This window comes from Pempheris klunzingeri, chromosome 21, assembly GCF_042242105.1.
Source record: "Pempheris klunzingeri isolate RE-2024b chromosome 21, fPemKlu1.hap1, whole genome shotgun sequence".
In the NCBI taxonomy this organism is placed as follows: domain Eukaryota; kingdom Metazoa; phylum Chordata; class Actinopteri; order Acropomatiformes; family Pempheridae; genus Pempheris; species Pempheris klunzingeri.
The window spans coordinates 19,715,170-19,740,595 of NC_092032.1; the positions used below are offsets into that span (position 1 = coordinate 19,715,170).

At 43.0% G+C, this 25,426-nt stretch overlaps 2 protein-coding genes across 3 annotated transcripts; one reads left to right on the plus strand and one right to left on the minus strand.

Moving 5' to 3' along the window:
• The first annotated feature begins 1,898 nt into the window (after positions 1-1,898).
• lipib (lipase, member Ib) lies at positions 1,899-11,135 on the plus strand. The gene is made up of 10 exons (XM_070853245.1): positions 1,899-1,950; positions 4,585-4,976; positions 5,439-5,547; positions 6,534-6,635; positions 7,653-7,742; positions 7,848-8,015; positions 8,712-8,801; positions 8,893-9,001; positions 10,029-10,202; positions 11,051-11,135. The coding sequence occupies exons 1-10, from the start codon at positions 1,899-1,901 to the stop codon at positions 11,133-11,135; spliced, it is 1,371 nt and encodes a 456-aa protein (XP_070709346.1).
• Positions 11,136-12,822: 1,687 nt separating this feature from the next.
• Positions 12,823-25,144, minus strand: LOC139221146 (BCLAF1 and THRAP3 family member 3). Of its 2 annotated transcripts, none has more exons than XM_070853060.1 (11): positions 24,951-25,144; positions 23,984-24,028; positions 23,208-23,870; positions 21,966-22,778; positions 18,616-18,785; positions 17,429-17,552; positions 16,798-16,873; positions 15,292-15,413; positions 14,898-15,003; positions 14,691-14,802; positions 12,823-13,296 (listed from the first exon to the last, which is right to left on the minus strand). In XM_070853060.1, exons 2-11 carry the CDS (start codon positions 24,016-24,018, stop codon positions 13,283-13,285), a joined length of 2,235 nt encoding a protein of 744 aa, XP_070709161.1. In that variant the 5' UTR covers positions 24,019-24,028; positions 24,951-25,144; the 3' UTR covers positions 12,823-13,282. The 2 variants fall into 2 exon arrangements, with proteins under 2 accessions (XP_070709161.1, XP_070709160.1); XM_070853059.1 differs by having other exon boundaries at positions 23,208-23,873.
• Between the last annotated feature and the right edge of the window lie 282 nt (positions 25,145-25,426).

A 25,426-nucleotide genomic window follows, 5' to 3' on the forward strand; every position in this document is an offset into this window, starting at 1 on the left:
CCAAGTCAGGTGACCTCAGAGGTAAGCTCTTTAACCGGCCAGGACATTGTGACCTTACGCTGATCTTTTACCTGCCAATCACACTAACATCCACCAAAAACACCTGCAGCTTCTCTCACTTCTGCACATTCAGATTTTTTTTTTTTTTAACCATTCACAGACTCGGAGTCGTATAAAAACTGAAGCTGCATGATGAGTTGTTTTTTTTTACCACTAGGTGGCGCAATGACCTGATGTACGGGCGTCTCACTGAAAAGGAGCGCGCCGGTGAAGGTTTTAATCCTGAACGTAATCCCCCGGAAAAAAGGCAGCGTGTCGTTTTTACACTTCGGTTTTAATACAGATTAAACAAACAAGATTGAATTACTGAGATAATTGCTGTGATTTTAAGGTTCAGGGAGGCAGATTTCATTACTTTCAGGCTGAGCTATGCTACGCTAACACATTCACCAACGAACGTTTGTCTTTAAAATATCCATTTGGAAATTGTGGAACATTCATTTATTAAGATTTATAGTTTAGTCAGTTGAGACTGGGCTGAACTAGGTTTAAAGAATTAATCCTAATAACAGTATATATTCACATGCTGGCCTCTCTTTGTGCCTTTAAGTAGTCAAACTGTGCTCCCGTTCCCGGCCTTTCAACCGCACGGCTTCAGCGAGCACTCTTACATTAACTGTAACTCTCGGCTCAGTTTCACTGCTGCTGGAGGTTTGTCAGCGTCTGTGGACGGTAAATTATAGGTGTTCGTGCTGAATGCAGTGAGTACAGGGCAGGATGGGCAGGGTGCAGTGTGGTCAGAGCCTGCGCAGCTATTAATAACCACCGCTGGTGGGGCTCCAACGTTTGACGGCACAGATTACCCACAATCATACTTGGAGCTCACTAATCAGTGATGAGGGGCAGAAGAGTGAGCGGCCACCTACCAGGGCTTTATATTTAGTGTGTATCATAGAGCCCCACATCTTTTAAGATTTTCAATTGTATTTTGAATAACTCTGAAGCTGGGAGCTATTTTTTTTTTTTACATATTTTGGGTTCAAACTGGCTGCTTGATGCCAAAACTGTTGGGATCCCCTCAGTGCAACAGAATTAGTTTCATAGCCTTGAAAAAAGGGTAAATCCCAAAGTGAAACGCTAAAAAACGCTTCCTACTGAGAAACAAGTTAAATGAACAAAAGAAAAACAGTGTTTTCTTACTGCAGCGTTCGACAAACATCAAATTAAACCTGCAATAAGTGATGTTTTGTGTGGTCAAGTTTGTGTCACCTGATGAAAGTTTCTCTCTTTTTAGCTCCGTTTTTGGTCTCCACCACCTCCTGAAGGCTTCTTCCATCTCCTCGGCTGCTGAACGCTCCACTGTGTTCACCAGCTGCTCTCCGGCCGCGTCTGTCTGCTGTTTGCTGCAGAGCAGGTTGTGTTTCGGTCGGGACTTTTCACTGAAAATGAGCCGTGAGACTGAACCAGATCAGTGAAGTTGTGGCCGAACGGATAATCAATGAGCTGAAACTCCCCACAAAGCTCCGCACACCTTTCACATTGTCTCATGTTTTCATACATATTATAGAATATTGATTAAAGCAGAGTGTTTTTTTATAGTTTAAATTTTAAAGATTTTAAGATCTGAAATTTTTCAGATTCATTTCAACTCGTTTCTCCTGTTCAGCCACTCACTTCACTTTTTTCCCGTTTCCGTCGACTCTTTTGTAAAAACGTCCCCCGTCTTCTTTCCTTCCTTCTAGAAACTGATCCTCACTCTCCCTCCCTCCCTGACTCCCTCCCACAACAATCCCTCCCTCGTTCAGTCCAGTCCCTCCGACACTCTGCGCTCAGAGCTCCTTCTCTCTCTCTTCACCTCCATCGCTCCCTCTCTCTTCGTCTCTGCGGCTGGAAGAAGGATGCAGCCCTGCAGACTTCTGGTTCTGCTGGGACTCCTCGTGCTCTGCAAAGGTAAGAAGAAAAAGAAAAAAGAAATCTGTTTATTTATCAAAGAAAATCAGAACTTCTGCTCGTAGTGAAAACTCAGACCTGCTGACAGGCCAGTTCTTATCTTCCAGGAGGGATTGATCCTGCAAGAAAACAAAAAAAAAATCAATGTTGTACCTCAACAACCATCAAATAAACTACACAAGTGTGTGTGTCTGCAGACAGAAACAGCTTAGTGAAGAGTTGGAAGGAACAGATTACTTAAAGTCACCCCCATCTGCTCCACTTTGGAGTTTAAAATGGAAAAGCCTGCTTCTGTTTCTGTCTGATGGTACAAAAGTAAATATACTCCAGGTCAGACACACACACACACATGTACGTGATCGTGGGTTACTAATGTGTGTGTGTGTGTGTGTCTGCTGCTGGATTGGGGCCATGTCCACCCTCTTGTGCTCAGGGTGGGGCGGGCGGGGAGGGGATGAGGCTGTTTTTTTATAGCAGCGTGATCCTATTGAGGGCAGTGTTGCACTCCTGTGAGCTAATTGCAGAGTTGCCAAACTAGCCTTGGTGGCTAAATGCTAACCGGCCGTGCGACTTTATTTTAAAAAGGTCAGTTTGACAGAAGATTGTGGCTGCGCTGATGTTTGGGGAGGCAATTAGCTTAGCTTAGCTTAGCTTAGCTTAGCATGAAGGCTGGCAGTGAGGGGAAACAGCTAGCCTAACTGTTTTATGACACAACTTTGAATATTTGATTCGGATCAATTACGGCTTTCTGTCGCTATGGATGCAGTAACAACAGCGGAAGCAATAAAATTAATTTTAAGAAGCTATTTTGTGTCAAATTGTTGATTTCTTAGGTACGAAAAGTGTAAAAACGTCAATTTGAGGTTGTGGAGGGAACTATTTCTTGACGAACAACAGCGTATCCATCCACCCCGTTACCTCAGAGTGGAGTCGGCTGTCTGGCAACAACACTGTGACACGATTTCACAAAAACAAACTGTTATTGAGCAAAGAAACGGAGCTGCGAAGTATTCTGACAGGAAAACTCCTATTGATAATGTTGCATCAGCATATATACATGAATTTAAACATCTATAGATTATATATATTATATTATATTATATTATAAAAAGTGTTCCCGTTCCCTCCCAAAGGTGTTTACTGCTCTGCCAGATGTCCACAATCTGCCTGGACTGATAAAATGTTTGAACAGGCTTCACTGATTGATTAAGCCGCCTCGAGCAAGCTGGAGGTCGACACACTCTGTGGAAACATTGGATTTAGACTCTGGACAGACTTTTTATCGTTACCGGCAGATATCTGTTAGATTATTTGAATATTCTATGAGAGAAATTATCCAGTAACACAGAAATATTTTCATCCTGTAAATCTGAGATCTCATGTGTCCTGAAAACGGATTTTAATTAAACTGTTTGTCTGTTTGGTGACAAAATTTTAAGCTTTGTGATTGGGATGTTTCTTGCTGCAAAGCACCTTGGGAATTGTAGTTGACATCTTACATTGTTGGTGAGAGAAATTAATGGGACTTTTACTTCCAGGACAATGTAACTCCCTCTAAAACCACAAACTGTTGTTTTACAGGAAAACAATAAAGTTGTTGGAGGACACTAACAATATTAAACCAGACAGGGCTGCATCTATAGTTGTTTTCATTGCCAATACGCAACTAATCAATGAGTCCTTTGGTCCCCAAAGCCAAACATGACGTCTTGTTTGATCCAGAATCCACAGATATTCAGTTTACTGTCACAGAGGAGCAAAGAAACCAGAAAATATTCACATCTAAGAAGCTGGAATCACCAAGTTTTGACCTTTTTTCCAGATAAATCGATGATCCTAAATGTTGGCAATTCATTTAACAGTTGACAACTGATTGATTAATTGTTGCAGCTCTACTATTCCCAGACACACCAGCCACTGGAGGTTAATTAGTTAGGGGAAAGTCGAATCCTTTCCTCTGGCACCGGCTGCATTTATGGTGAAACAGCTCCAAACCATTTCTCCACCACCACCTACCTGTCTGCAGCCTGGATACTACAGTTTGCAGGCTAAAGACACTTTAAACAGGCTAAAGAGACTCTATGTTAGTCTGCCTTCCTGTTTAATCCTCACATCATGGAGCTAAAGAGGCCCAAATTACCGTCACTTACCAGACGAAGAACTGATCCCAGCGTTTCCAGTAAGACCTTTAAACTCAGACTGTCTGCAGAGGATGAAACGTGTGTCGAGGAGAACTGAAACACACAAGCAAGCGTTTGGTTAAAGACCACACAAAGGTGCTCCTCAACCCTCTAAGTTAGTTATTTTAATAATAGAGAGTGTTTAGGAAGGTTTAGTCAGTACCAGGTTAAGTAATTCAGTCAGAAAAGTCCACTAGTTCATCGTAGAATGAGGAAAATGTTCATAAACACCCTGTGGTTAGAAATTAGATTTAGAATATTTAGAAAATTAGGAAGTGTTTGAGATAAAAAAGACAAAATAAAATGAAATGGTTGTTTAATATTATAATAAAATAGCTCTCAAACAACAAAACGATGATCTGATTATCGAAATAGTAGAATAATCGATTTAATCGTTGGCATCTAATCGATTAATCGGGTCTTGCTCCGACACCAAATGTCTTCCGTCCTGCAGGCCAGGAGGAGAGCGGAGGGGACGAGTCCTGCGATAACTTCACGGACCTCAACCTGTCGCACTGCTTCATGGGAACCAGCCTGTACGTGCGGCTGCTGCTCTACACCCGCTCCAACCTCGACTGCGGCCGCGAGCTCAACCACCACCGCCTGTCCTCCCAGCCGCTCTTCAACCTCTCCCGCCCCACCGCCTTCGTCATCCACGGCTACCGGCCCACCGGAGCGCCCCCCATCTGGATAGACCACCTGGTCCACCTGCTGGCCGAGCAGGAGGACATGAACATCATCGTGGTGGACTGGAACAGGGGGGCGGCCAACCTCAACTACTTCACCGCCGTCACCTACACGAGGGAGGCGGCTTACAACCTGACCGGGTTCGTCATGACTATGCAGGTGAGACACACCTGGGCGCCGGCGTGGGGGTATTTATCAGCACACTTCCTGTTTTACTATCAATGTTTCCATGGCAGCAGGCAGCCAAAGAAAAACTAGTTAACAGCAGAGAGTTAGAGACCAGCAGGTGAACACAGTGGACTTCCCTCAGGAGGTGGTGGAGACCAAAAACGGAGCTAAAACAAGGAGAATTTTGGACTGACAGTCCAGTGGGATGATCATGTGACTATATCTTCTGCATGTGGAAATATGCAGTTTATTCTTTAAAAAATGAGCCACTAACAACTTTATAAAGTGTAAATTTGTCAGCCTTTTTCAGGTTGCAAACTTGAAGTGGTCAAAAAAAACAGCTTAATGCAGCTTTAAGGACAGACATCAAATAAACTGATGCCTAAAATGAGCTGAATATACTATACTATACTGAATACTTTTACTTAGTGTACTTGACCTGTGTGTCTGCAGGAGGAAGGAGCCTCTCTGAGCTCAGTCCACCTCATCGGCGTCAGCCTGGGAGCTCACTTGGCCGGATATGTGGGAGCAAACCTGAAGGGGAAGATTGGACGAATCACAGGTAAAAGTGTAGAGATTTAAATCAAACTGTTAAATGAGTGAAAACAGAAAATTAAGCAAAACACAGACCATAGACCCTATTTTTATATATATTTTGGGTTTCGAAATGACAGGTAGGAACAAAAAGGTTTGGAACTGGTCCAGTACATTGTCTCAGCTGGCAGCAAATGAGCCTGCAACATGATCCTTTGGGACAACTGCACCTGATCAAAGTAGGTCCACTAGAAGTGCTTGTTTTAGCCACTGACAGGCTCAGATTGTTATTCTCACTGTTTTTTTTAACCACAAACAACCATTATTTAGCTCTCCTCAAAACCACCAGACTCAATGGACAAAAACAGTAATTTTATGTCACAGAACATGGGAGCTGCTGGTCTACTTCTACCTTGATCAGCTGGTTTGTTTGTGGTATTGTGCATTTTAAAGGGTTAATTTGGATCCAACAAAGTATTTCTGTGATGCACAATAACATAAACAAACTGGCCGATCGAGGCGGCAGTAAAACAAGCCATTCCCATGTTATGCAAGCTAAAATTACTGTTTTTTTCAATGGAGTCTGGTGCGTTGGAATAACACGATACAACAACTGTTTGTGGTTAAACCAAAAGGATCTTCCAGGTCTCTCTCTGTAGGGATCCATTCCATGATGCTGTCACACACTTAGAATAACACTCTGAGCCTGTCAGTGGATCAAACAAGCACTGTGATTGGGCTTTATTGACATTACAGCCACGACAGCCCGTTCACCACCTGCTCTTGGATGCCAGCTGAGGCGACCTAGTGGACTGTTTCCTAAAGTTTTTGTACCTTACAATCATTTTGAACCCAAAATATGTAGAAAAAAGCCCCACTGTTGAAAACGTATCCTTTAAATCACAATCATAGACAACTAGACAACATCTACTGATAACAACAATCTGTCAAATGAGGCTTAATTCAGCAATGTAATGTTTAAAAAAAGACTTGGTTGACCCTCCTCCCCTGCAGGTCTGGACCCGGCAGGGCCGATGTTCACCAGCGCCACAATAGAAGAGAGACTCGACCCCTCGGACGCCATGTTTGTGGACGTGCTTCACACCGACATGAACTGTGAGCATCTGAATCACACGTACTGACGATAAGTAGACGCTGAGGTTTGTCTTAGCGACTGAACGTGACGTCAACATGTTTCCCGTGCTGCCAGTGCAGAGACACAGAGCATAAGACGGTGGTGGAGGAAGTATTCAGGTCCTTTACTACAGTAAAAGCACTAATACCACACTGTGAAAATACTCTGTGACAAGTTACTGTAAATGTTACTGAAGTTAAAGTTTGAATATAGTCAGGAAAATGTAGTTAAAGTATTAAAGTAAAAGTCCTTTTTAAGTGGAAAAGTGTCCCCAGTGACTGTTGCTTTTTAGTTTTCAATCAATACCATGATTTATACCATGTGGTCTGGGTGAATACTCGATTCTGATTGGCTGCTGGGCTGCCCGCCAAGATGTCCACTACTACCGGTGGAGGCAGAGTTCCTGATTATGGAAACCTCGAAGGACATCATCCCACCATTTATTTATATTTTCATGCACTTTGGAACCAAAATCGAAAGTTTTTCGAGAGGCACAACTTCATTTTCACACCTGAGGGTCTGACTAATACCTGGAACAATCATTGCATCCCATTAGGTTCTTATGCAATGAAGATGTTGCACTCCACAGACAAAAGGCTCCAGATCACAGTTGAGCGGCGATCAATAATGTAAACAGTTCACAGACGTGATCAGAGAGTGATCAGTGAGTTCAGAGGGGACCGGTCTACTTCCTGCAGCTCGTGTGTCTCCATCCTGTTTGAACTGTTGGAAATAAGCTGGCTTGGAAAAGTGTCGCACAGTGGCTGCATCCCTGTTGCCATGGTTACTCCGGTCAGCTCATTAATTTAGACGGTTTTAATGGACACCCAGCAGCCAATCAGAGTCGAGCATCCATGCAGACCACATGGTATAAAAAGATGGAGACGCACAAGCTGCAGGAAGTAGACTGATCCCCTCAGAAGTCTGTGATCTGGAGCTTTTGCAACCAGCATCAATAAAAAATGACATGACATCATGTGTGTGTTTTCTGTGTGCAGCCTTCGGACTGAGAGGAGCTCACGGTCATGTTGACTTCTATGCCAACGGTGGGGCGGACCAACCCGGGTGTCCTAAAACCATCTTCTCAGGTGAAAACACACTGACACACACAGAAAACATGCTTTCACACACACACACACACACACACACACACACACACACACTAACGGCTGCACTGTCTCTGCCTCCCTCAGGTAAATCCTACTTTGTGTGTGACCACCAGCGCTCGGTGTTTCTGTACCTGTGCGCTCTGAACCGCACCTGCAGCCTCACCGGTTACCCCTGTTCGTCCTACAGCGACTTCCTGGACGGCCGGTGCCTGCAGTGCGAGGCCTTCAGACCCGCCGCCTGTCCCGTGCTGGGTAGGTGGGGCAAATGTTTGCTAGGGGGTCGCTGTAGAGAGAGAGAGAGAGAGATTGTTTCCTCCATCAATCTATTGATTGTCTGCTTTGTAAAGATGGTGGAAATGGTGAGAACTTGCACCACAACGAACCCAAAGTGACTCCTTCAGGGTGCTTCTTTAACCCTGAGCCACGTTTTTGCTATTTCTGGCTAAAACAGACCTCGATTCAGTATAAATTCAGTACTGTGAGGCACAAGCAAGAATCATTTTTGATATAATTTGCAGCTGTGACATCACATTAAAGGCCAAGAAGTCAAAAGAAAAAGGAAAACCGACTTTGAATATTTGAACAATTTATTCTTTTTCCACAACAGGTAACTATGTGCAAAGGTTTAATATGTTCACACATGTAGTCCAACGCTTCAGGTGAAAAACAGAAAGACAAATTAAGACTCTATTACTCACAGAAATAGAAATATCTGCACAAAGATCTGGCTGTTTACACCCAGATGTTCATCCTCCTGAAGAGAAAAGGACTTCATATTTAAATCTTTGAATGTAACACAAATATCTTTGTCTCAAGATGTTAATTTTTATAACATCCCTAGTTTTGCTGCCTAAACCTAACCAAACTGCAACTTCAGAGAATTAAAATCTAGATTTAATAGATATCACTGTTGACATCTGATCCTCACCTGTGTGTTCTCGGCTGCAGGTTACGACCTCGGCCAGTGGAGGGAGAGTCTGCTGCAGCTCGGACAGACCAAAGTCTTCTTCAGCACCACGGCCTCGCTGCCCTACAGGAGTGAGTCCAACACACTCACGCTTATTTAAGTCACAATCACCACGAGCAGACTGTGATTCTCGCCTTATTATGTGCTGTGTGTGTGCGGCAGAGCTGAGCTACAGAGTCGACATGGTCACCTGGAACCAGTATCTCCGCTGGGGGGTCGTCTACATCCGGCTGCACAGCGGCAGAAACTTCACAGAGACCCGAATAGACCAGTAAGTCTGCCGGCAAAATACAGCAAAACATGTGGAAAATACATCACCAACTCATGGATGTGGAGGGAAGTGACAGTAATCATGAATCTACCTTGCTGGAGGGAGTATGGAGCATTCTGGAAATGCCACAAAATGTTATTGATTTGGAAAATGATGCACCGAATTTTGAAAAAGATGCAAATATATGAGTTCCCTGTGAGTTACATGTCACTTAATCTGTTTAATTTTAATAATCCTGAAGAAAACACATGAATAAGAGATCAGAGAATGAGAATATTGTGTGCAGCTTGTAAGAAAAAGCTCAGGGAAATGAAGTAAAGAGACTAAATCAGCATGATGGACAGCTGGAAGAAAAGGTTAATTTATCATTTATTTTGTGTCTTTATTCTGCAGTCAAACAGGAAAAGATCAGTGTCATCGATTCAGAAACCGACCAAATGAAAAGTGAAGCTGACCTTCATCATTTCATCCTTTTAGACCGTTTGTGTGAAATGTTGTTGTAATAAATTAATGAATTATTGAGTTATGGACAAAAAGAGGCCACAGTAACCTTTGACCACTAAAGTCCAATCACTTCATCCTCCAGTCAAAGTGGATCTTTGAGCCAAAGTTGAAGAAAATATCGTAGTTCAGGTAAATACAGACGGACAGACGACCTGAAAATGTGTTTTCTAAGAGTCCTTTATTGTCTTTGCCTTATAAATACTTTCTAAATATAAAAAAGGGAAATTCACATGCTCAAAAAATACTTAAAAAGAGAATCACACATCCAACGTTGAAGCTGTGAGAGAGGATGCGTCACTCATTCATTCATAAATGGTGAAATCATCAATAAAAAGTGAAGTGAGACCAATAAAAGCGCACCTGGAGCTCCAGTTTCCCCTGAGAGCCTGCAGAGGAACACAAACACAACTTGTTAGCAGGACCAGCTCACTGATTTTCATCTTTGTCTTGTATTTGTTGACAATAAGAACATTTTGGTCACCATTTGCTGTCGGAGCATCATTTTCCTGCTCTTTGCTCCCAGGAAGCTGCTCCGGTTCGAGCAGTACACGTCCACGCGGCTGCTCGCCCAGTTCGACGAGGATCTGCAGCAGGTCCAGAAGATCTCTCTGCGCATCAACACCGGCAACGTGATCGGCCCTCGTTACAAGATCAGGCTGCTGCGGATTCGCTTCACGCCTCTGGACCGTCCCGACAGGTCAGTCCTGCACCCACGGCCTCATCTTCTCCTCCTGAGTTTATTTTACTTTTAAAATTAACAAGCTCACGGCAAAACGTTTCTTTAAACTCAAATTTAATGGTTGTTTAGTGGTTTTTTTTTTGTTGTTGTTGCTGTTTCACTTCCAAAATTAGTTAAAATATTTTACTTTATTAAACTTTTTGAACATGTGACATCAGTCTTCAGTCTGTACGACAGTTTACAATCAGGACAAGACATCTACTGCAACCTTTGACCTTCTGACTTCCTGAGTTTCTGATTAAGTTTAGCAGGAAAAAAACACTTTAGTACTTTATTTAAGTATAATTCTGTATTGCAGAGGCAAATATTGTACTTTTATACTCATTTATCTGACAGTTATAGTTACTTTGCATTTGTTATAGATGAAACAGTGTCCTGCTCATCAGTAATATACCAATTTAACACTCGGAGGGCTTTTTAATTGATTTATAGAATATATACACATTAAATACATCCTATTATATAATGTGTGTGTGCAGAGAGCGATATAACGGCTGTTTGTGGTTAAACCAAAAGGATCTTCCAGGTCTCTCTCTGTAGGGATCCTTTCCATGATGCTGTCACACACTTAGAATAACACTCTGAGCCTGTCAGTGGATCAAACAAGCTCTTTTAGTGGCTCTACTGTGATCAGGCGCTGGATTACATGAGAGCCGCTGTCGCTTGTTAACACCTGTTCTCAGAGATCACAAAAGAGAAAGAAAACCCTTGTTATCAATCAGTTATTAAAATAGTTGCTGGTAAATCTTCCGTCAGTCGACGAACTGAATAATCGACTAACTGTGCTCTGCTTTCTTCTCCGTCAGGCCTTTAATGTGCCGCTTCGACATCATCATGGAGGAGAACACGGAGGTGGCGTTCCGACCTTTACCCTGCGACTCCCGCCTGTGACTCCCCGCTCAGACGCACTCCTCCTCCTTCATCTATGGAAACACATCCGACTCGCCCGAGCCCAGACGCCCCGGGGGTGCTGCAGGGTCTCCTGGCCCCGGGTGGACCACAGGAGGAGCTGAAGCCTCCTCACCGGACGACGAAGACGACCCGAGCGGCGCTGCGCACAGCTCCTGCTCGGTGGAAAGTCAACATAGTGCATCGTTACACGTGATCGAAGCCTCGTCTCTGCTGGTGCTGGTGGGACTGTTGGACGGGTGACTTCAGCTGTGGGACACGGCAGCGAGATCGGCACCGACATGAAGCTGCAGGAGAGTTTCATCACGACGAGAGCAGGCGTCCAGATGTTCAGCATCTCTCTTTATCTCCAGAAACCATTTAGCTGTAACTGCAGCAAAACTGTCGCTCAAAATATACAAACAAATTGTCAAATAAAACACGAGTGACTCTCTGGTTCTCCCACAACGTCCTGACTTTTAGCATGAGGTGCTTTTTTTATGGGCTGAGACAATTCTCCTCCTTAACATACAGAAAATAATCTCCATAGAAAAATACTATGACTTTATGCCAAAACAATGAAAGAATATTTGGTAGTTATGGTCAGAACTGAAGTGGGTGAAAAAAAAGAGTTAAATATTAAAATCTAAGATATTTATTCAGTGACATTTTGACCACTTTTCAGACAGAAAACTTACAGCGATAAAAGAAAGTGAAATATATAAATCTACGACTGTTGGTCTCACAGCTGTCCTGGGTGCAAATAGACTTAACTGACTTCTAAATTTCAGTCGCAGTTCGGTTAGGTTTAGGCACCAAAGCTACTTGGTTAGGTTTAGGAAACAATCCTAATACAGAAGGAAGGGCACGTAAAACACAAAATATTCTCTTTCTAACACACACCTGGATGCAAACAGCCACATTAGCTCTTCCACTGCGGATTCAAACAACTGCAGAATGTGAAAATGTATTAAAATAAGCTCTCAGTCACGACTGAAAAATCCATTTCTTACGTTGCTTCCTTATATTTCCTTCCTGTGATCAGTTTCAAGACGACTAAAGAAATGCAGTTTCTTTCTTTTGTTTCTTTCTGTGCCTTGTACCGGCGGTTCTCAACCAAAGCGAAGTGTTAAAGTCTGTAAAGACGTAATGTAATCCCATCACCTAGTTGGCGTGTTTCGCCTCCAGGCTGAGAGCCGCGACCTGAACGGTGACGCTGCGGTGACGTCTGTCCGCAGCAGCACATAACCAGTCATAAGCTGTTGTGCTGCACTAGTTTGTTTTCATTTCTGACGTTACAAATTGTGAGTTTTGTTGTGAAAAAAAAAAGTAGCTACAGGAAAATTTTGTAGCTTGTGAATTTGGGGACTTTGGTGAAATCAGATCAGCTTTTATTTTCATTAATCTTTGAGATGTTTGAGTATTTAGTTTGTTCAGGAACAGGAGTGTCAGTGAATGCATCATGTGGCAACTGTTGAAAAATGTCTTTTTTTATTGTGTATTTTCACCCTTGGTTTGAAATAAAAGTTTTAAAATATATTTGACTATTTGTTTCTGTTCGTACAGCCTCGATTTACTTGTCAAACCAGTGCACTCACACCGATTAATCAAATTAAATGCATGTTTCATGATATTTGTTCTAATTTTTCAACTGCTACAAGCAAACAAATAAATCGACACTCAGGCAAAATCAAAAGGACAAAAGTTTTATTTGTTCAGCGACGCCGTCACGCGTCACTGACATGAATGCTGGTGTAACAGCGGGAACAAAGACAACAGAGCAGCTACTGTGCGATCGCTTACGACAGAACTACGTCATCAATAAGCAGCTTCATTGGGAGGATGTTAACGGTCGTTAAACACCGGTAACGTCTCCGCTGCAGACGCTCAAACCAGCATCACGATAATAGATGATTCGATTAGAAAAATGTAAAATATTGTTTTAAATGAAGACCACACATCTGCGTGAGGAAGCGACACAGACAGACACAAACAAAGATGGACGGACAGAAGAGGTTTCACATTCAGTTTAAATTCGTCAGACTTCCTAAAAATACGTCCTTTTAAGAGGCCGTCTTAGTTTTTTCTCTCTCTTTGTATGAACAGTATTTTAAGTCACCGACAAACCAGCAGCATCCGAACGGATCCGATCACCAGTTAGGACCTACGAATGGTAAAGACAGAGATAAAGAGCCGGCGTCAGAGAAATCAGCGTCATGGCCAACAGGTGAGCGGGTCAGTGCAGAAACTACAAGAGAGGATTTGACCAGGTGTGAATGGAGGAAGAGGTGAGAGTTTGGGAGGGGAAGGGCAGGAAAACACTCCTTAAAATGGTAACGGCAACGGTGCCAGCGGGTCAGAAGTCAAAGGGTGTTTTCCACCTTTAAGACTCGGCATGAAGCCGCCGGGGGAAGTGAGGAGGTCTGTTACACAACGGGAGCTCACCACAGAGTAAGTCTCACTAAATGTGTCACTGTGAGACTGAGACAGTAACAGTGTTACGGGGGCGGGACAGGTTCCAAACTGGCGGGACAGGTAGGAAAAAAAGCACATGGTTTCTAACCGTTAGCTTTGAAGGGCAACTCCAGTATTTTTAAACACTGTGTTCTAAATGGCTGGTAGGTACAGAAAGTTTTGGAATTGGTCCAGTAGATCATCTCAGCTGGCAGCTGTGAAACGGGGTTTCCATGGCTGTAACGTCCAATCTGTGAGGACACCTGATCACAGTAGGTCCACTAAAAGAGCTTGTTTGATCCACTGACAGGCTCAGAGTGTTATTCTAAGTGTGTGACAGCATCATGGAAAGGATCCCTACAGAGAGAGACCTGGAAGATCCTTTTGGTTTAACCACAAACAGCACACACACCAGACTACATTCACTAAAACAGGGATTTTACCTTGCAGACCACAGGAGTGCCTGGTCTACCGCTGCATCAGTCAGTTAGTTTATTTGACTTTTTGTGCTGCAAAAATATTGTGTTGGGTCCAAACTCACTCTTTAAAACACCAAAGTCACACAGTAACACAAACAAACTACCCGATTGATGCAGTGGTAGAACAGCAACCACTGTGTAAAATCACTGTTTTTGTGAATGTAGTCTGGTGTGTGTGCAGAGAGCAATCTAACATAATGGTGTCACACACTTAGAATAACAATCTGAGCCTGTCGGTGGCTAAAACAAGCACTTTTAATGGACCTACTTTGGACCTGAAAATCTTTTTTTATGTGCACACTTCTGCACTACTGCTTTTAAAATCTATATTTTTTTATTTCATGCATTCTATGGATTCTGCTCTTTGACCTTGTTGTTATTATCATTAAATGGAGTTTATCTTCCATCTCACTATGAAATCTATTTTCACTTATTTCAAACACTCATTTATGTATTTGTATAAAAGAGTTTTTTTTACTACTACCTCTTCTATTAGTATTAAAAACTATAGTTATGAGAGCAGAGAGCAGTAAAGTTGTAGTTATAATAATATTGACAGTAGCTGTTTTACGTGACCCTCACTGAAGTGCTTTCAGCTGTATTGGTTTGTGGGTTGTTAAGTCACCTGTCGGGTTGTTGCGGTTGTTCTGCCGCCTCATTGGTCCAAGCCGGTTGCCGAAGCGATTGTTCCTGCGCTGGGGGCCGTTGTTCGGCCTATAGGGTCCTCTCCTTGGTCCCTGAAAAGAGAAAGAAAGGTCAAAGATCGACCTCTACATGTCGCCTCCATCGTTATTGTTATGATGTGACTGACAGCCGACTCGTGAACACTGACCAGGCTGCCTTCTTGTTTCCGGCTTTGCTCATCGGGCCAGTTGGAGAATCCTTCGTCCTCCATCGGAGCCATTTCGTCCTTGGCTCCGTACACCAGAGTCGGCTCGCTGACAGAAACACCGACAAGTTCAGTAAATGTCAGCAGAATATTTAACTTCAAACCGCTCTTCTCCATCGCATTTCAGGTTTCCACCTCAACCTGCTGCAGCTGATCATTTTAGCCAGACGGAGACGTTTCCTCTGAATTCAGTTTGTTCACACTCATCCTGTCTAACAAGTTGAATTTCCAGGACCTATAAACATCATTTTAAATCAGGGATCTCAGACTCTGGTCCTCTCGGCTTCATTTAACCAGAACACGTGCGAAAACCACAAACAACCCAGTGTCAGCTCACCTGACTGACCCCAGGGGGCGCTGTGACGTACTGTTCCCCGATATTGTGACCTTAACGCCCTCCAGCCTCTCCTGCCTCCTCCTCTCCAGGTCGTGTCTCAGGTCCCCGGGGCCTCGAACCGGCTGTCAGCACATCAGCAATGAGATCAATAAAACAAATAATGAATAAACAATCCATTCAGTCACACGTCTGCGTGGCTTCATCTCCCACCAGGAGCGTTTCAGAGTGTTTCTCCTGCTGGTTTGGTCGTTAAACTGATGTTGGAGCTTCTAACAGGATCAAACAGGTTGCGTTTCTTCTTCTTCTGCTTTAAATGTGTTTCTAACAGGATCAATCAGGCCGCGTTTCTTCTTCTTCTGCTTTAAATGTGTTTCTAACAGGATCAATCAGGCCGCGTTTCTTCTTCTTCTGCTTTAAATGTGTTTCTAACAGGATCAATCAGGCCGCGTTTCTTCTTCTTCTGCTTTAAATGTGTTTCTAACAGGATCAATCAGGCCGCGTTTCTTCTTCTTCTGCTTTAAATGTGTTTCTAACAGGATCAAACAGGCTGCGTTTCTTCTTCTGCTGCTGCTTTAAAAGTGTTTCTAACAGGATCAAACAGGCTGCGTTTCTTCTTCTGCTGCTGCTTTAAAAGTGTTTCTAACAGGATCAAACAGGCCGCGTTTCTTCTTCTGCTGCTGCTTTAAAAGTGTTTCTAACAGGATCAAACAGGCTGCGTTTCTTCTTCTGCTGCTGCTTTAAATGTGTTTCTAACAGGATCAAACAGGCTGCGTTTCTTCTTCTTCTTCTGCTTTAAATGTGTTTCTTGGATGTATTTCCTGCTGTCTTGTGCTGCAGCTACAGTCAGAGTGTTTCTCCACATCCAAGACGAACCTCTGGTGTTAAAAACCCAGCTTGTGTTCTTGTTTGATGCAGTTTAAGGTCATGTGAGGGTCAGCGGTCTGATGGCAGACAATCACAAACTAACACCTACTTGTGGTTATGTCTCGCCTCGCTGCGTTTCCAATAACTGCACTGAGCGTTTAGTTTCGGGGAACAAACAGGCGTCTTTCTTTTTTTCTCTCTTTCTTAAGGCTGTATTGTTTATCACTATGTATAAACAGAAGCTTCCTCCTGCAGACTGCTTTGTGCTCTGTAAGATGAATTGAAAGTCCTCTGCGCAGGGAATTAAAATCTTAAAGACAACTTCTTGATTGATTTTTATTTCACATCTCCTGGACAAGCTGATCAGGAGAATTTCCCCACATTAAAAAATAATACAGATGTGCTGCTGGAATAAACCACTGAAAGTCTGCACTGGGGGCTTTTATTTTGAAAACTGAGCAGATTCTCTTTGCTTGACTTCCTCAAAAACAGACCAGGTGCGTATCTTTACCGGAGCCGAGCGCCAAGCTGCTTCTGGGACGCTCCTGAAACGTATCAGGGTGCTTAAAGTGGGATTTAAAGCTCTCACTCTCGTGGGTGCCCTTCACACAGGTTATATTAGACAAGGAGCTGCTTATTTACCTGCATGGGTCCCGGTCTGGAGAACAGAGGCTCGTCATCGTCGTCCAGCAGAGAGCTCATGTTTAAGCTGAAGCCTCTGCAGAAGAGCGAAGCCACAAAGACAGCAAGTTTAATTTTACCATTTTAGAATACTACAGACTAAAAGAATAATCTTCATTCACACACCTGTCAAAATAAAGCTACATGGTAAAGATTAGAAGTAAAGTAAAGTAAATAATGCAGTTAAAACTACAAAAATACAGTGAAATTAACAAACCCGGACATGTTAAAACTGCAGGAACTAAAACTAGAAATGACAGCATCAGCAGAGGCTCTGACTGGGTCAACTTAGAACTGAACCAGGACTTAAGAACAACCAGAAGAAAGTTAGTAGTTCAGCTCACCAGCTGCCATCCCAGTCACAGACATTAGTGATGTTAGCCTGTTAACAGTGTTATAAACCTTCATTTGTCCCTTTTGTTCACCAAGTTTAAGAAAACATCAACATCACGTCTTCGGGATTACGATTACAGGATGTCGAATTTATTACATAATCACTTCTAAATGAAATAGATCAGATTCTAACTATTTGCACAGCTTTGATCACCAAAAACCAACAGACGCAGTGTTCGTCCGTCACCTCCTGACGTACCGTTTCGAACTGAACCTCTCATCCAGCGTCAGCTCCTCGCCAGAGTCCACTTCAGTGTAGCCGCCTTTTTGGGGGGCGGAGAAGCGCTCGTTCAGGGTGACGCCGTCATCTCTGAAGTACTGCTCTGTGAGAGACGCAGACGAGAAACGCTGTGAGGATTTAAATTATTCAAGTACTTTGTAGGTTTAATCCCAGTCTGATAACACATGGACAATCTGACAACATGTTTAGAGACACGTTATCATCATGTGACCTCTTGCTCAGGTGTTTTCCACCTTAAGGCGGGTTAATAGTACTCACAGTACGATATTATCGCCATAAAAAGTCCTCAATATAGTTCTTATCATCATATTAAAGGGGGAAAAGATGGAAACCTTACCATAACCTAAACCTTTAAATTTATATACCTTTAATTTTATCAGTTTATCTTTTTTAATACAACCTTTGGTCCTAATTGTAGACTCAAGCTGTTTTCTTCAATCTGTGGTATAACGCTGTATCAGTACAGCAGACCACCATGATTAAATCCTCTATGGCTCTGTGATAAACACTTTTACAGCATCAGTTATTCCTCTGGATCTGCAGCGATCGGGCGCCTGAACGTTCAGGTGATGCTGTTGTAAACTGACGTTTGAAGAAGTTTCCACAGATCATCATCTGAGTCATCACACAGTTAATCATCAGGTAGAAACCAGGCTAAGCTGACTGACAAAACTTTCCAGGTAAATCTCTGTCCTCCGTGTTTGTAGGCGTGTAATACGGCATCAGAACATTAAACATGTCAGGATAACCCTGGTTAAAATGTGCCAACAGTCCATATTAGGTAAAGTACTGATGAGAAATTCTCAGATAATTTCACACGGCCCAAATAACACACATTTAAATATTTTACAACTTCAGAGTATGAACTAATAAAGCTCTTTTCTTTAGCTAGATCTTCATCTTACTTTTGGATATTTCAGTGCCAACATCAATAGCACACACACCAATATTTGCACACAACTGTATGCTTGCATGCATCTACTAATATCCATCTATTAACACCTTTATTTCTAAATAAATTTTTTAGAAATAGAAACTTAACAGCTGTGTATCTTTCCCCTTTTTCAGTCTCTTCAAGTAAAGATCAGGATTTAGTGTTAAATCCAAAGAGACATCAGACAGATAAACACGTTTTCTCTGCCGACCTTTGACGTGGTGCACCAGTGTGATGATTTCCTGGGCAAAAGTCCCAGTGTGCATGGCGGTCTCCCGGTACGTCCCAGAGTGCTCCAGCATGGGCAGGAAGTCCAGACGCTGGCGGCCCACGTTGACCAGGTCGAGAGAGAGCTGCCTGTCTGAGGAGTAACACAGCGAGCTGCAGGGGAGGAGAAGAAACAGGGGAGTGAAACCAGCCAAGACGGAAAACTGGTTCTCACCTGAATTAAGCACAGAGAAGATTAAAAAAAGTAAATTTCATTTTACAGCTGTTGTAACCAGTTTTTTCTATGATTTGCAGAGCAGAGAATTATGCCACCTAACCTGTTCTGTGACAATCAATAATTTACTCAATTAAAAGCTTAAATCTGTACAGAAAGACAGGCTATTAATATACACAGTGTTAGCATTTATTTATATACACTTCAGTGAAAGTACTCATTTGTTTTCTAAAGAACTTTCTGTCCCCGTCACACTTGGGTAGAAGAAATAAAAGCAACATCTCTACCTTACCGACAAACTTACCTCTCATGAGTTCCACAACTACAACTACGCCCCGCATGTTCATTAAAAAGGGCAAAGTTCACCACAGAATCATGCAAATTCATAATATTTTTTTATAGATATCTATAAAAAGAAAAGGTTTAAAAGTGAACGCCGGAGGAGACCAGGACACTCTCTCTCTTTACTTTGACAGGTGAGCTCAAGGTTGGGTGAAAGTTCACACTTCTTTTCTTGTTTGATCCTTTTAATCTTCAGTTTGGCGCCAATACTTTGGTTCTCAGGTGATCAGATATTTGTGGTGCGCCTCCTTGTCCTTGCACTTGATCCGTGACCACTTTGTTCACGGTTTCTTCAGGATTTGACTTCTGGTTTCTTTTCTGAGCCGAGTTTAGGATGTTGTTGTTCATGGTGTCGACGTCTCCTCTTCACAGCACTGTGGACACTTTCATTGATCAGCACGGATCATATTATATTATATTCATGACTTCAACGTCTCCTCAAAGCTTCAGTTTCTCCATTCAGCAGCTGCTGTTTATGTTTCCGGCTTCAAATTTACCCTTTTTTTCCCCCAGACGGACGACATTTATGTTCATTTCTCGCACTGATGATTCTTCAGCTTCCTTTGTTTCTGCCTTTTCCAGCACGGATGATGCAGCATTTAAATGTTCAAAGCTTCAATGTCGCTCCAATTTCAATTTGTCAGCTTTGATGATGTTTTTGTCACAGCTTCATTTCTCCTTTTAACAGGTCTGATTCATCATTGTACTCAAAGGCCTCATTTTCTCCTCATAACAGCATTGGTGGTGCTTTGATTTCTCCTTTTAACAGCACTGAAGTTCATGTCCGTGGCTTTAATTTCACCCTTAAACAGCCCTCATGAGTTTGCATTCATGCTGTGAGGCTGAAGTCAGCAAAGTACGGTTGAGGCTCGTCAGGTTTTTCTTCTTCAGAGGTTCTTTTCTTGGATAAAATCAGGTGCAGGTGATTTTTTCCCTCCATCCATCGGTCCCTGTAGCGAGCTGGACAAACACCTCCTCAGTTATTTACGTCCATCTGAGTATGGACACGTTTCAGCATTCGCATAGCGGACATGCTTTGAATCCTCTTCCCAAAATAAATGACGCTGCCGTTCCACAAACGTGCTTCAGAGTGGGAAATCATGCCAGAAAATCTTTTTGACCACAGCCGGTGTGTTTGTCTCCACTTCCTTACTTTTAGTGCATATCTCATCAACGTACCCAGGTTATTTATATTCCCAAATATCAGATGTGGCAGCTCCTGTCAAAGATGCTTTCATCTTCCTGATAAATACCTTGATTTGACTTGTTCACCTCATCATGCTCACATTTTCTGCTTGTGATTTCCTTCCTGTAAAGACCGTTTCCTCTCTGTGGTGTTTTGAACACGAAGCAGGAGACATTTGTCACAAGAGAAGTGATGTTGCACAACTTTAAATCTATCCCAAAGCGCCGTCTGTCTCTGCCAGCACTGTTCCGACTTCCCTCCTGAAATGAGTGCGGTGGCATTTTTCAGGAAACAGACCTCCTTCCTCCTTCAGTTTCATCTCTCTTGATCATCACAGACAGTAACTGAATTCTCTTCAAATGAGTTGGAGAAGCATAAATCAGGAGGTGTTTAAACCGCAGTAGGATGCTTTTTGCTTTGTAAGCTTTGTAGAACGATGTCCTTCAGAAAGTGTCTTCAAAACTTTTCAGTGTAGAAAGACACCACTTCAGGTCCAGGTGATGTTTGCAGGATGTCCTCCCACAGTGGATTTTAAGAAAGAAAACAAAAAAGTAACGGCTGATTCAGGTGTTTGAGATGTTTCTGGCTGCAGAGACGTCCTTGGTGGCCGTGTAATGGTCCATTTCTGCAGCCCACCTTTCTTCACTCATCAGTGTGATTTTAAAGTCGTGTTTCTTCTGTGATCCTTGTCAAATGTACCCACACGTTGGACGTCCAGCGATGAACACAAGGTTGTCTTTGAATGCCTCCTGCCAGAACCTGCTCTCACGTGGCTTCCCTCCCGTTTTCCTTCCAAAAAGATCTACAGAGTAGATTTGATGAAAACGTACTCATTATGACGCTTTTCTGCCGATCAGGCTGGGCAGGGTCTCCTCCATTGATTTTAATGCGTCCAAACGGCACCAAATACTTGTCATTCTGTCAGGTTTTCGATTCAATCGGTCGTCTGCTTTTGGAGTTGATGTGCTCATCTGCGTCTTTCTCACCACATCCCTTCATTTCATCAGCGTAAAGAGCTCAAGGACATTGTGAGAGTTGTTGACTTTGTTAAAATCCAGTTGATTCTCTCAGACAAGTTTCCAGCTGGTGAGTGTCTCCTCTTGTGTGTGCAGAATATGATAGTCAACAATCACAGTAACAAAAGGAATGATGTCCAAGTGATGCCGGCTTGCTTGTCACTTACCCAACGTCAGTGGTGCACATTTAAACTGGGGTCTGATTTCTTTTCTCCTCGGCGTTTACAGTAAAAGCAGCATGTGTCCACTTCCTGGTGTCAACCCACTAGTTTTCATGTGAAGGTGACTTCACCTTCTGGATGTTATGTGGAGAAGCTTCTGCGAGGCCTCCTGATCGTATGATGCAACAGTAAATATGATCCGGTAGCGGCTTGTTCCAGCAGTGGCTTACAGTATCCATGAGGGAGCATATTCAAATAACGGGCGCTCCAGTTAAATGAAAATGTTTCTGTCCTGTGATTATCTTGCTGTTGGCTGTTTTCTTTCACCTTCCTGCAGCCGCTTTCCATGTGCTTAGAAAGAGAAGTGTGAACTTTAACCTTCACCCTTGATAATTTGATTAAAAAATACTCTACCTGTTTTGGCTTACGGGTCGGCTCATGTCCACTTTTATGGTTAGCGTTTCCTCCGTTACAACATCCATGTTATTGGCTTTCTGAGCGCTCCATCCGTGCGTCCTCTGTCGGGGTAGTTTAGGGTCCAGGTCGTCCCTCTGTGGGTGTCGGTCCAGACTTCCGGGTCTGTCACGTTTCCACTGCTGAAGCCTGGTTTCTTCCGACCAGTCGGGCTCCGCTTCAATGGGATCCTCAAAGCAATCTTCCCTGGAGGGCCGGTACCCTGGTCTTTGCTCTTCATGAGGACGATCTTGGTATCCCTGGGAGGGCTGCTGTAAGCGCGGTTGATTCCTGGGCGGTCCGGTTCGTCCACCCTGGCCGCGATTGAACTGCCCCCTAAATGGGCGAGCACCTTGCCTCCCCCTGTGGGTCACAGGACCTTCCTGATCACCATATCTCATCGGTTTTGGTCTTTCTTGAGGCGTAGGGCTCCTCCTACTTTCATGATAGTTGGGGTCTCTCCAGTTATCTTGGAAATGCCGTCCTCGTGTCTCTTCGCGATCATCCAACCTACTGAAACGCTCCTGAGAGGAAGTCATTGGACAGGGGCTCCTCTGTCGATCTAAGTCGGGGTCAAGATCTCTGCGATCGTTGAACTGTTCCCACCGCGATGGCTCTCTGCTGTCTTTGATACCGTGATCGTGTTCAATGATGAGTGGTCCTGAGTGCCGAATGTCTCCACGGGGGAGGCTCCCATGAGCGCCTCCTCTGTACCCATCTCTGGGTTTGTCCATTGAGTAACGCTGTTCCCCAAAGTGCTCCTCATTCCTGTACCTGTGACGGCATAAGAGGAGGTAACACGGTTCAACAATCATTCATTTCACTGTCACATCTTCATATCTGGTCTTAAAACTAGATTTGAAATTAGCTTTGGACTTGGACTCACTGTTTATATCAAATATCTGCCACTGTTACATGAATTTTTACTTCTTCAAAATCTACCTCTGCCATTAAAGCAGCCATTCTGCATTAACAACAAGAGCACGTGAACCATGAGACATGCAGGAATTTTAAAGTATCAAAAGTTGCAAAGCAAGAAAACTTGAAGCCATGCAGTATTTGTTAGACTAGTATTTTGTATTATGGAAACAACGAACAGAACAGGATTTTGCTCTATGGACAATCAGAAAGATGAGAATCTTCTGCATTCTTCGTTTCCTTTTCTCTGCGACAGTGCTGCAAAGCATTTTGCTTTAAATTTACCCAAGTTCACTGGCGTCATCCATTTCTCTTCTTTGCCTTTTAAAGGACGGGTTCCTCTCTTGATGTGAATCCTCTCTTCGTCGGTCTCTGTTAGGATCCTGTGAGCTCCTCCTTCCTCTCTCCCTACCTGCTCCCCCTCTGTGGTCGTCTGACCTCGCACTGGGACTGAGGTCTCTGAACCTCCCAGGACCTCTGGCCTGCTCTTCTCCCCTCCAGCCCACCCCCGGCTCTCTCTGTTGGTGGTCAGAGTGGGACCATGGTGTCATCTGCAATCTTTCCCTCATCAACCTCTGAGGCGACTGGGGCAACCTCCCTCTGTTTTCAAAGCTCTGAAAGTGTTCTCTAAAGCCTCTTCTGCGATCATCCACATCTGCTCCTCCATCGTGCAGTGGGGAAAGCCTCCGGTCGTCGTAGCCCATCTCATCGCGATGGGGCGATGGCCTCCTGTGATAAAACTCCTCCTGGTTTGGATGACGCTGACGCATAAACCCACTGTCTTCTGGGAAAGGAGGGGATCTTCTCTGGCCTTCTGGGTACATGTCTTCGCTGTAGTACCAGCGTTCTTCGGGATCTTCTCTGGAGCGGTGGCTCCTCTCCATCGGATTCCCGTCTAGTTCTGCAAGGACTTTGTGAGGATCAAAATCAGGTTCCTCCCAGGGGAATCTTCTGAAAGAAGAGTAAAAGATCAGCAAACGCATTTCATTGACACTAACAATATACATAAAAAAGAACAATATATGAGGATATGAATATGAAAATGAAGCAATTGCTTTTACCTGTAACGTGGCGATCGTGACCGAGGTCTGGACATCTTTATCAACCTTTAAGGAAAGGAGAGTTTTTTTTTGTTTCAAGGTTAAAGCTGCAGGAAAAGCACAACACGTCACAGTGAAGACAATTACTACTTCATCTAATTAAGTTATCAAAGAGGATTTTAGGATGAGATAATCCTTGATTGATCCTCCAGACGGGAAATTCGGTTAATTAATTTCCCAGAGTATGACTGACGATTAACTAGCAAAGGTCACCTTTAGTGGGATCAAGCTTTAAAAGTTGAAATTCATCCTAAAGCTCGTGTAGTATTTTAATAACAGAGCACACCTGAATATTGAAGCAGCTGCTCAGCTGTAGTTACGATGATAACTGGTAATATGTAGACAAATTACTGAGCTGTCTATAACATTTTATCTTTAAGTTGAGTGATAATAATTCAATATAATACTTTCTGTAGCATCATACTATGATATAAGTAGAGTTTATTGCTCTGAAAGTTGTTATAATGAGCAAGATTTCATTGAAAACAAACGAAATTGAGACGTTAAGTTTCAGTTTGACATTTTTAAAGTTAAGCATCACAACAAAAACTAGTTCCCTGGTAAGTAAGCATTTCTACTATAATATAAACTGATATCAGAAAATATCCTTACAAATATTGTGATTTCAACCATGTTGCCGCATCGCAATTGAACTAAAACAGCCGTTGAGCATTAAAACCGTCATGAACGTAACATTTATCACAACTTCCCCTTAGCCTTAAATTAGCATACAAGCTAACTTTAGCTAAACCTCAACGCTCTGCTGAGATAAAGAAGATTCATTTCTGATTATAAGGACATCGGGGCCTTACATTGTGCTTCCCAAACCGCTCAAAGTAAATAAAGCTTTCCCAATAAAATAATAATTGAACTTCTGGCCGGCTAATGCTAAAGCTAACTAACGGCTAACGTTACGTAGCTGTCTTACCTTCGTCCACGAAACGCGCCGGACGACCGCGGCTAAAGCTACAGCTAAAACGAGGATAAACACACAAAACACCGCAATATAAGAGTATGATATCTTAGAATAAACCCCTGTTTATCACCAGATATAACCCAAAGCTAGCTAAATGTGTCGTTTTCCCCATTAAAGTCCGACAGAAAATGGCAGTGTTGACATTAACTAAGCACCACCCGGAAGACGAGTTACACACTTCCGTTTGGGGTTTTCCAGAATAAAAGCACGGGTTGAATAAACAGTTCAGAAAAGAAAAAAACACACATCAAGCTGTCATATAAATATATTTGGTAAATATCAGTATTAGAGGAAGTATTCTGATACTTTACTTAGGTAAAAGTACTAACACTACACTGTAAAAACACTGTGTTACAAGTCCTGCACTGAAAAATGTTATTTAAATAAAACTCAAAAAAATAAATAAAACTTCAAAAAACTAACATACA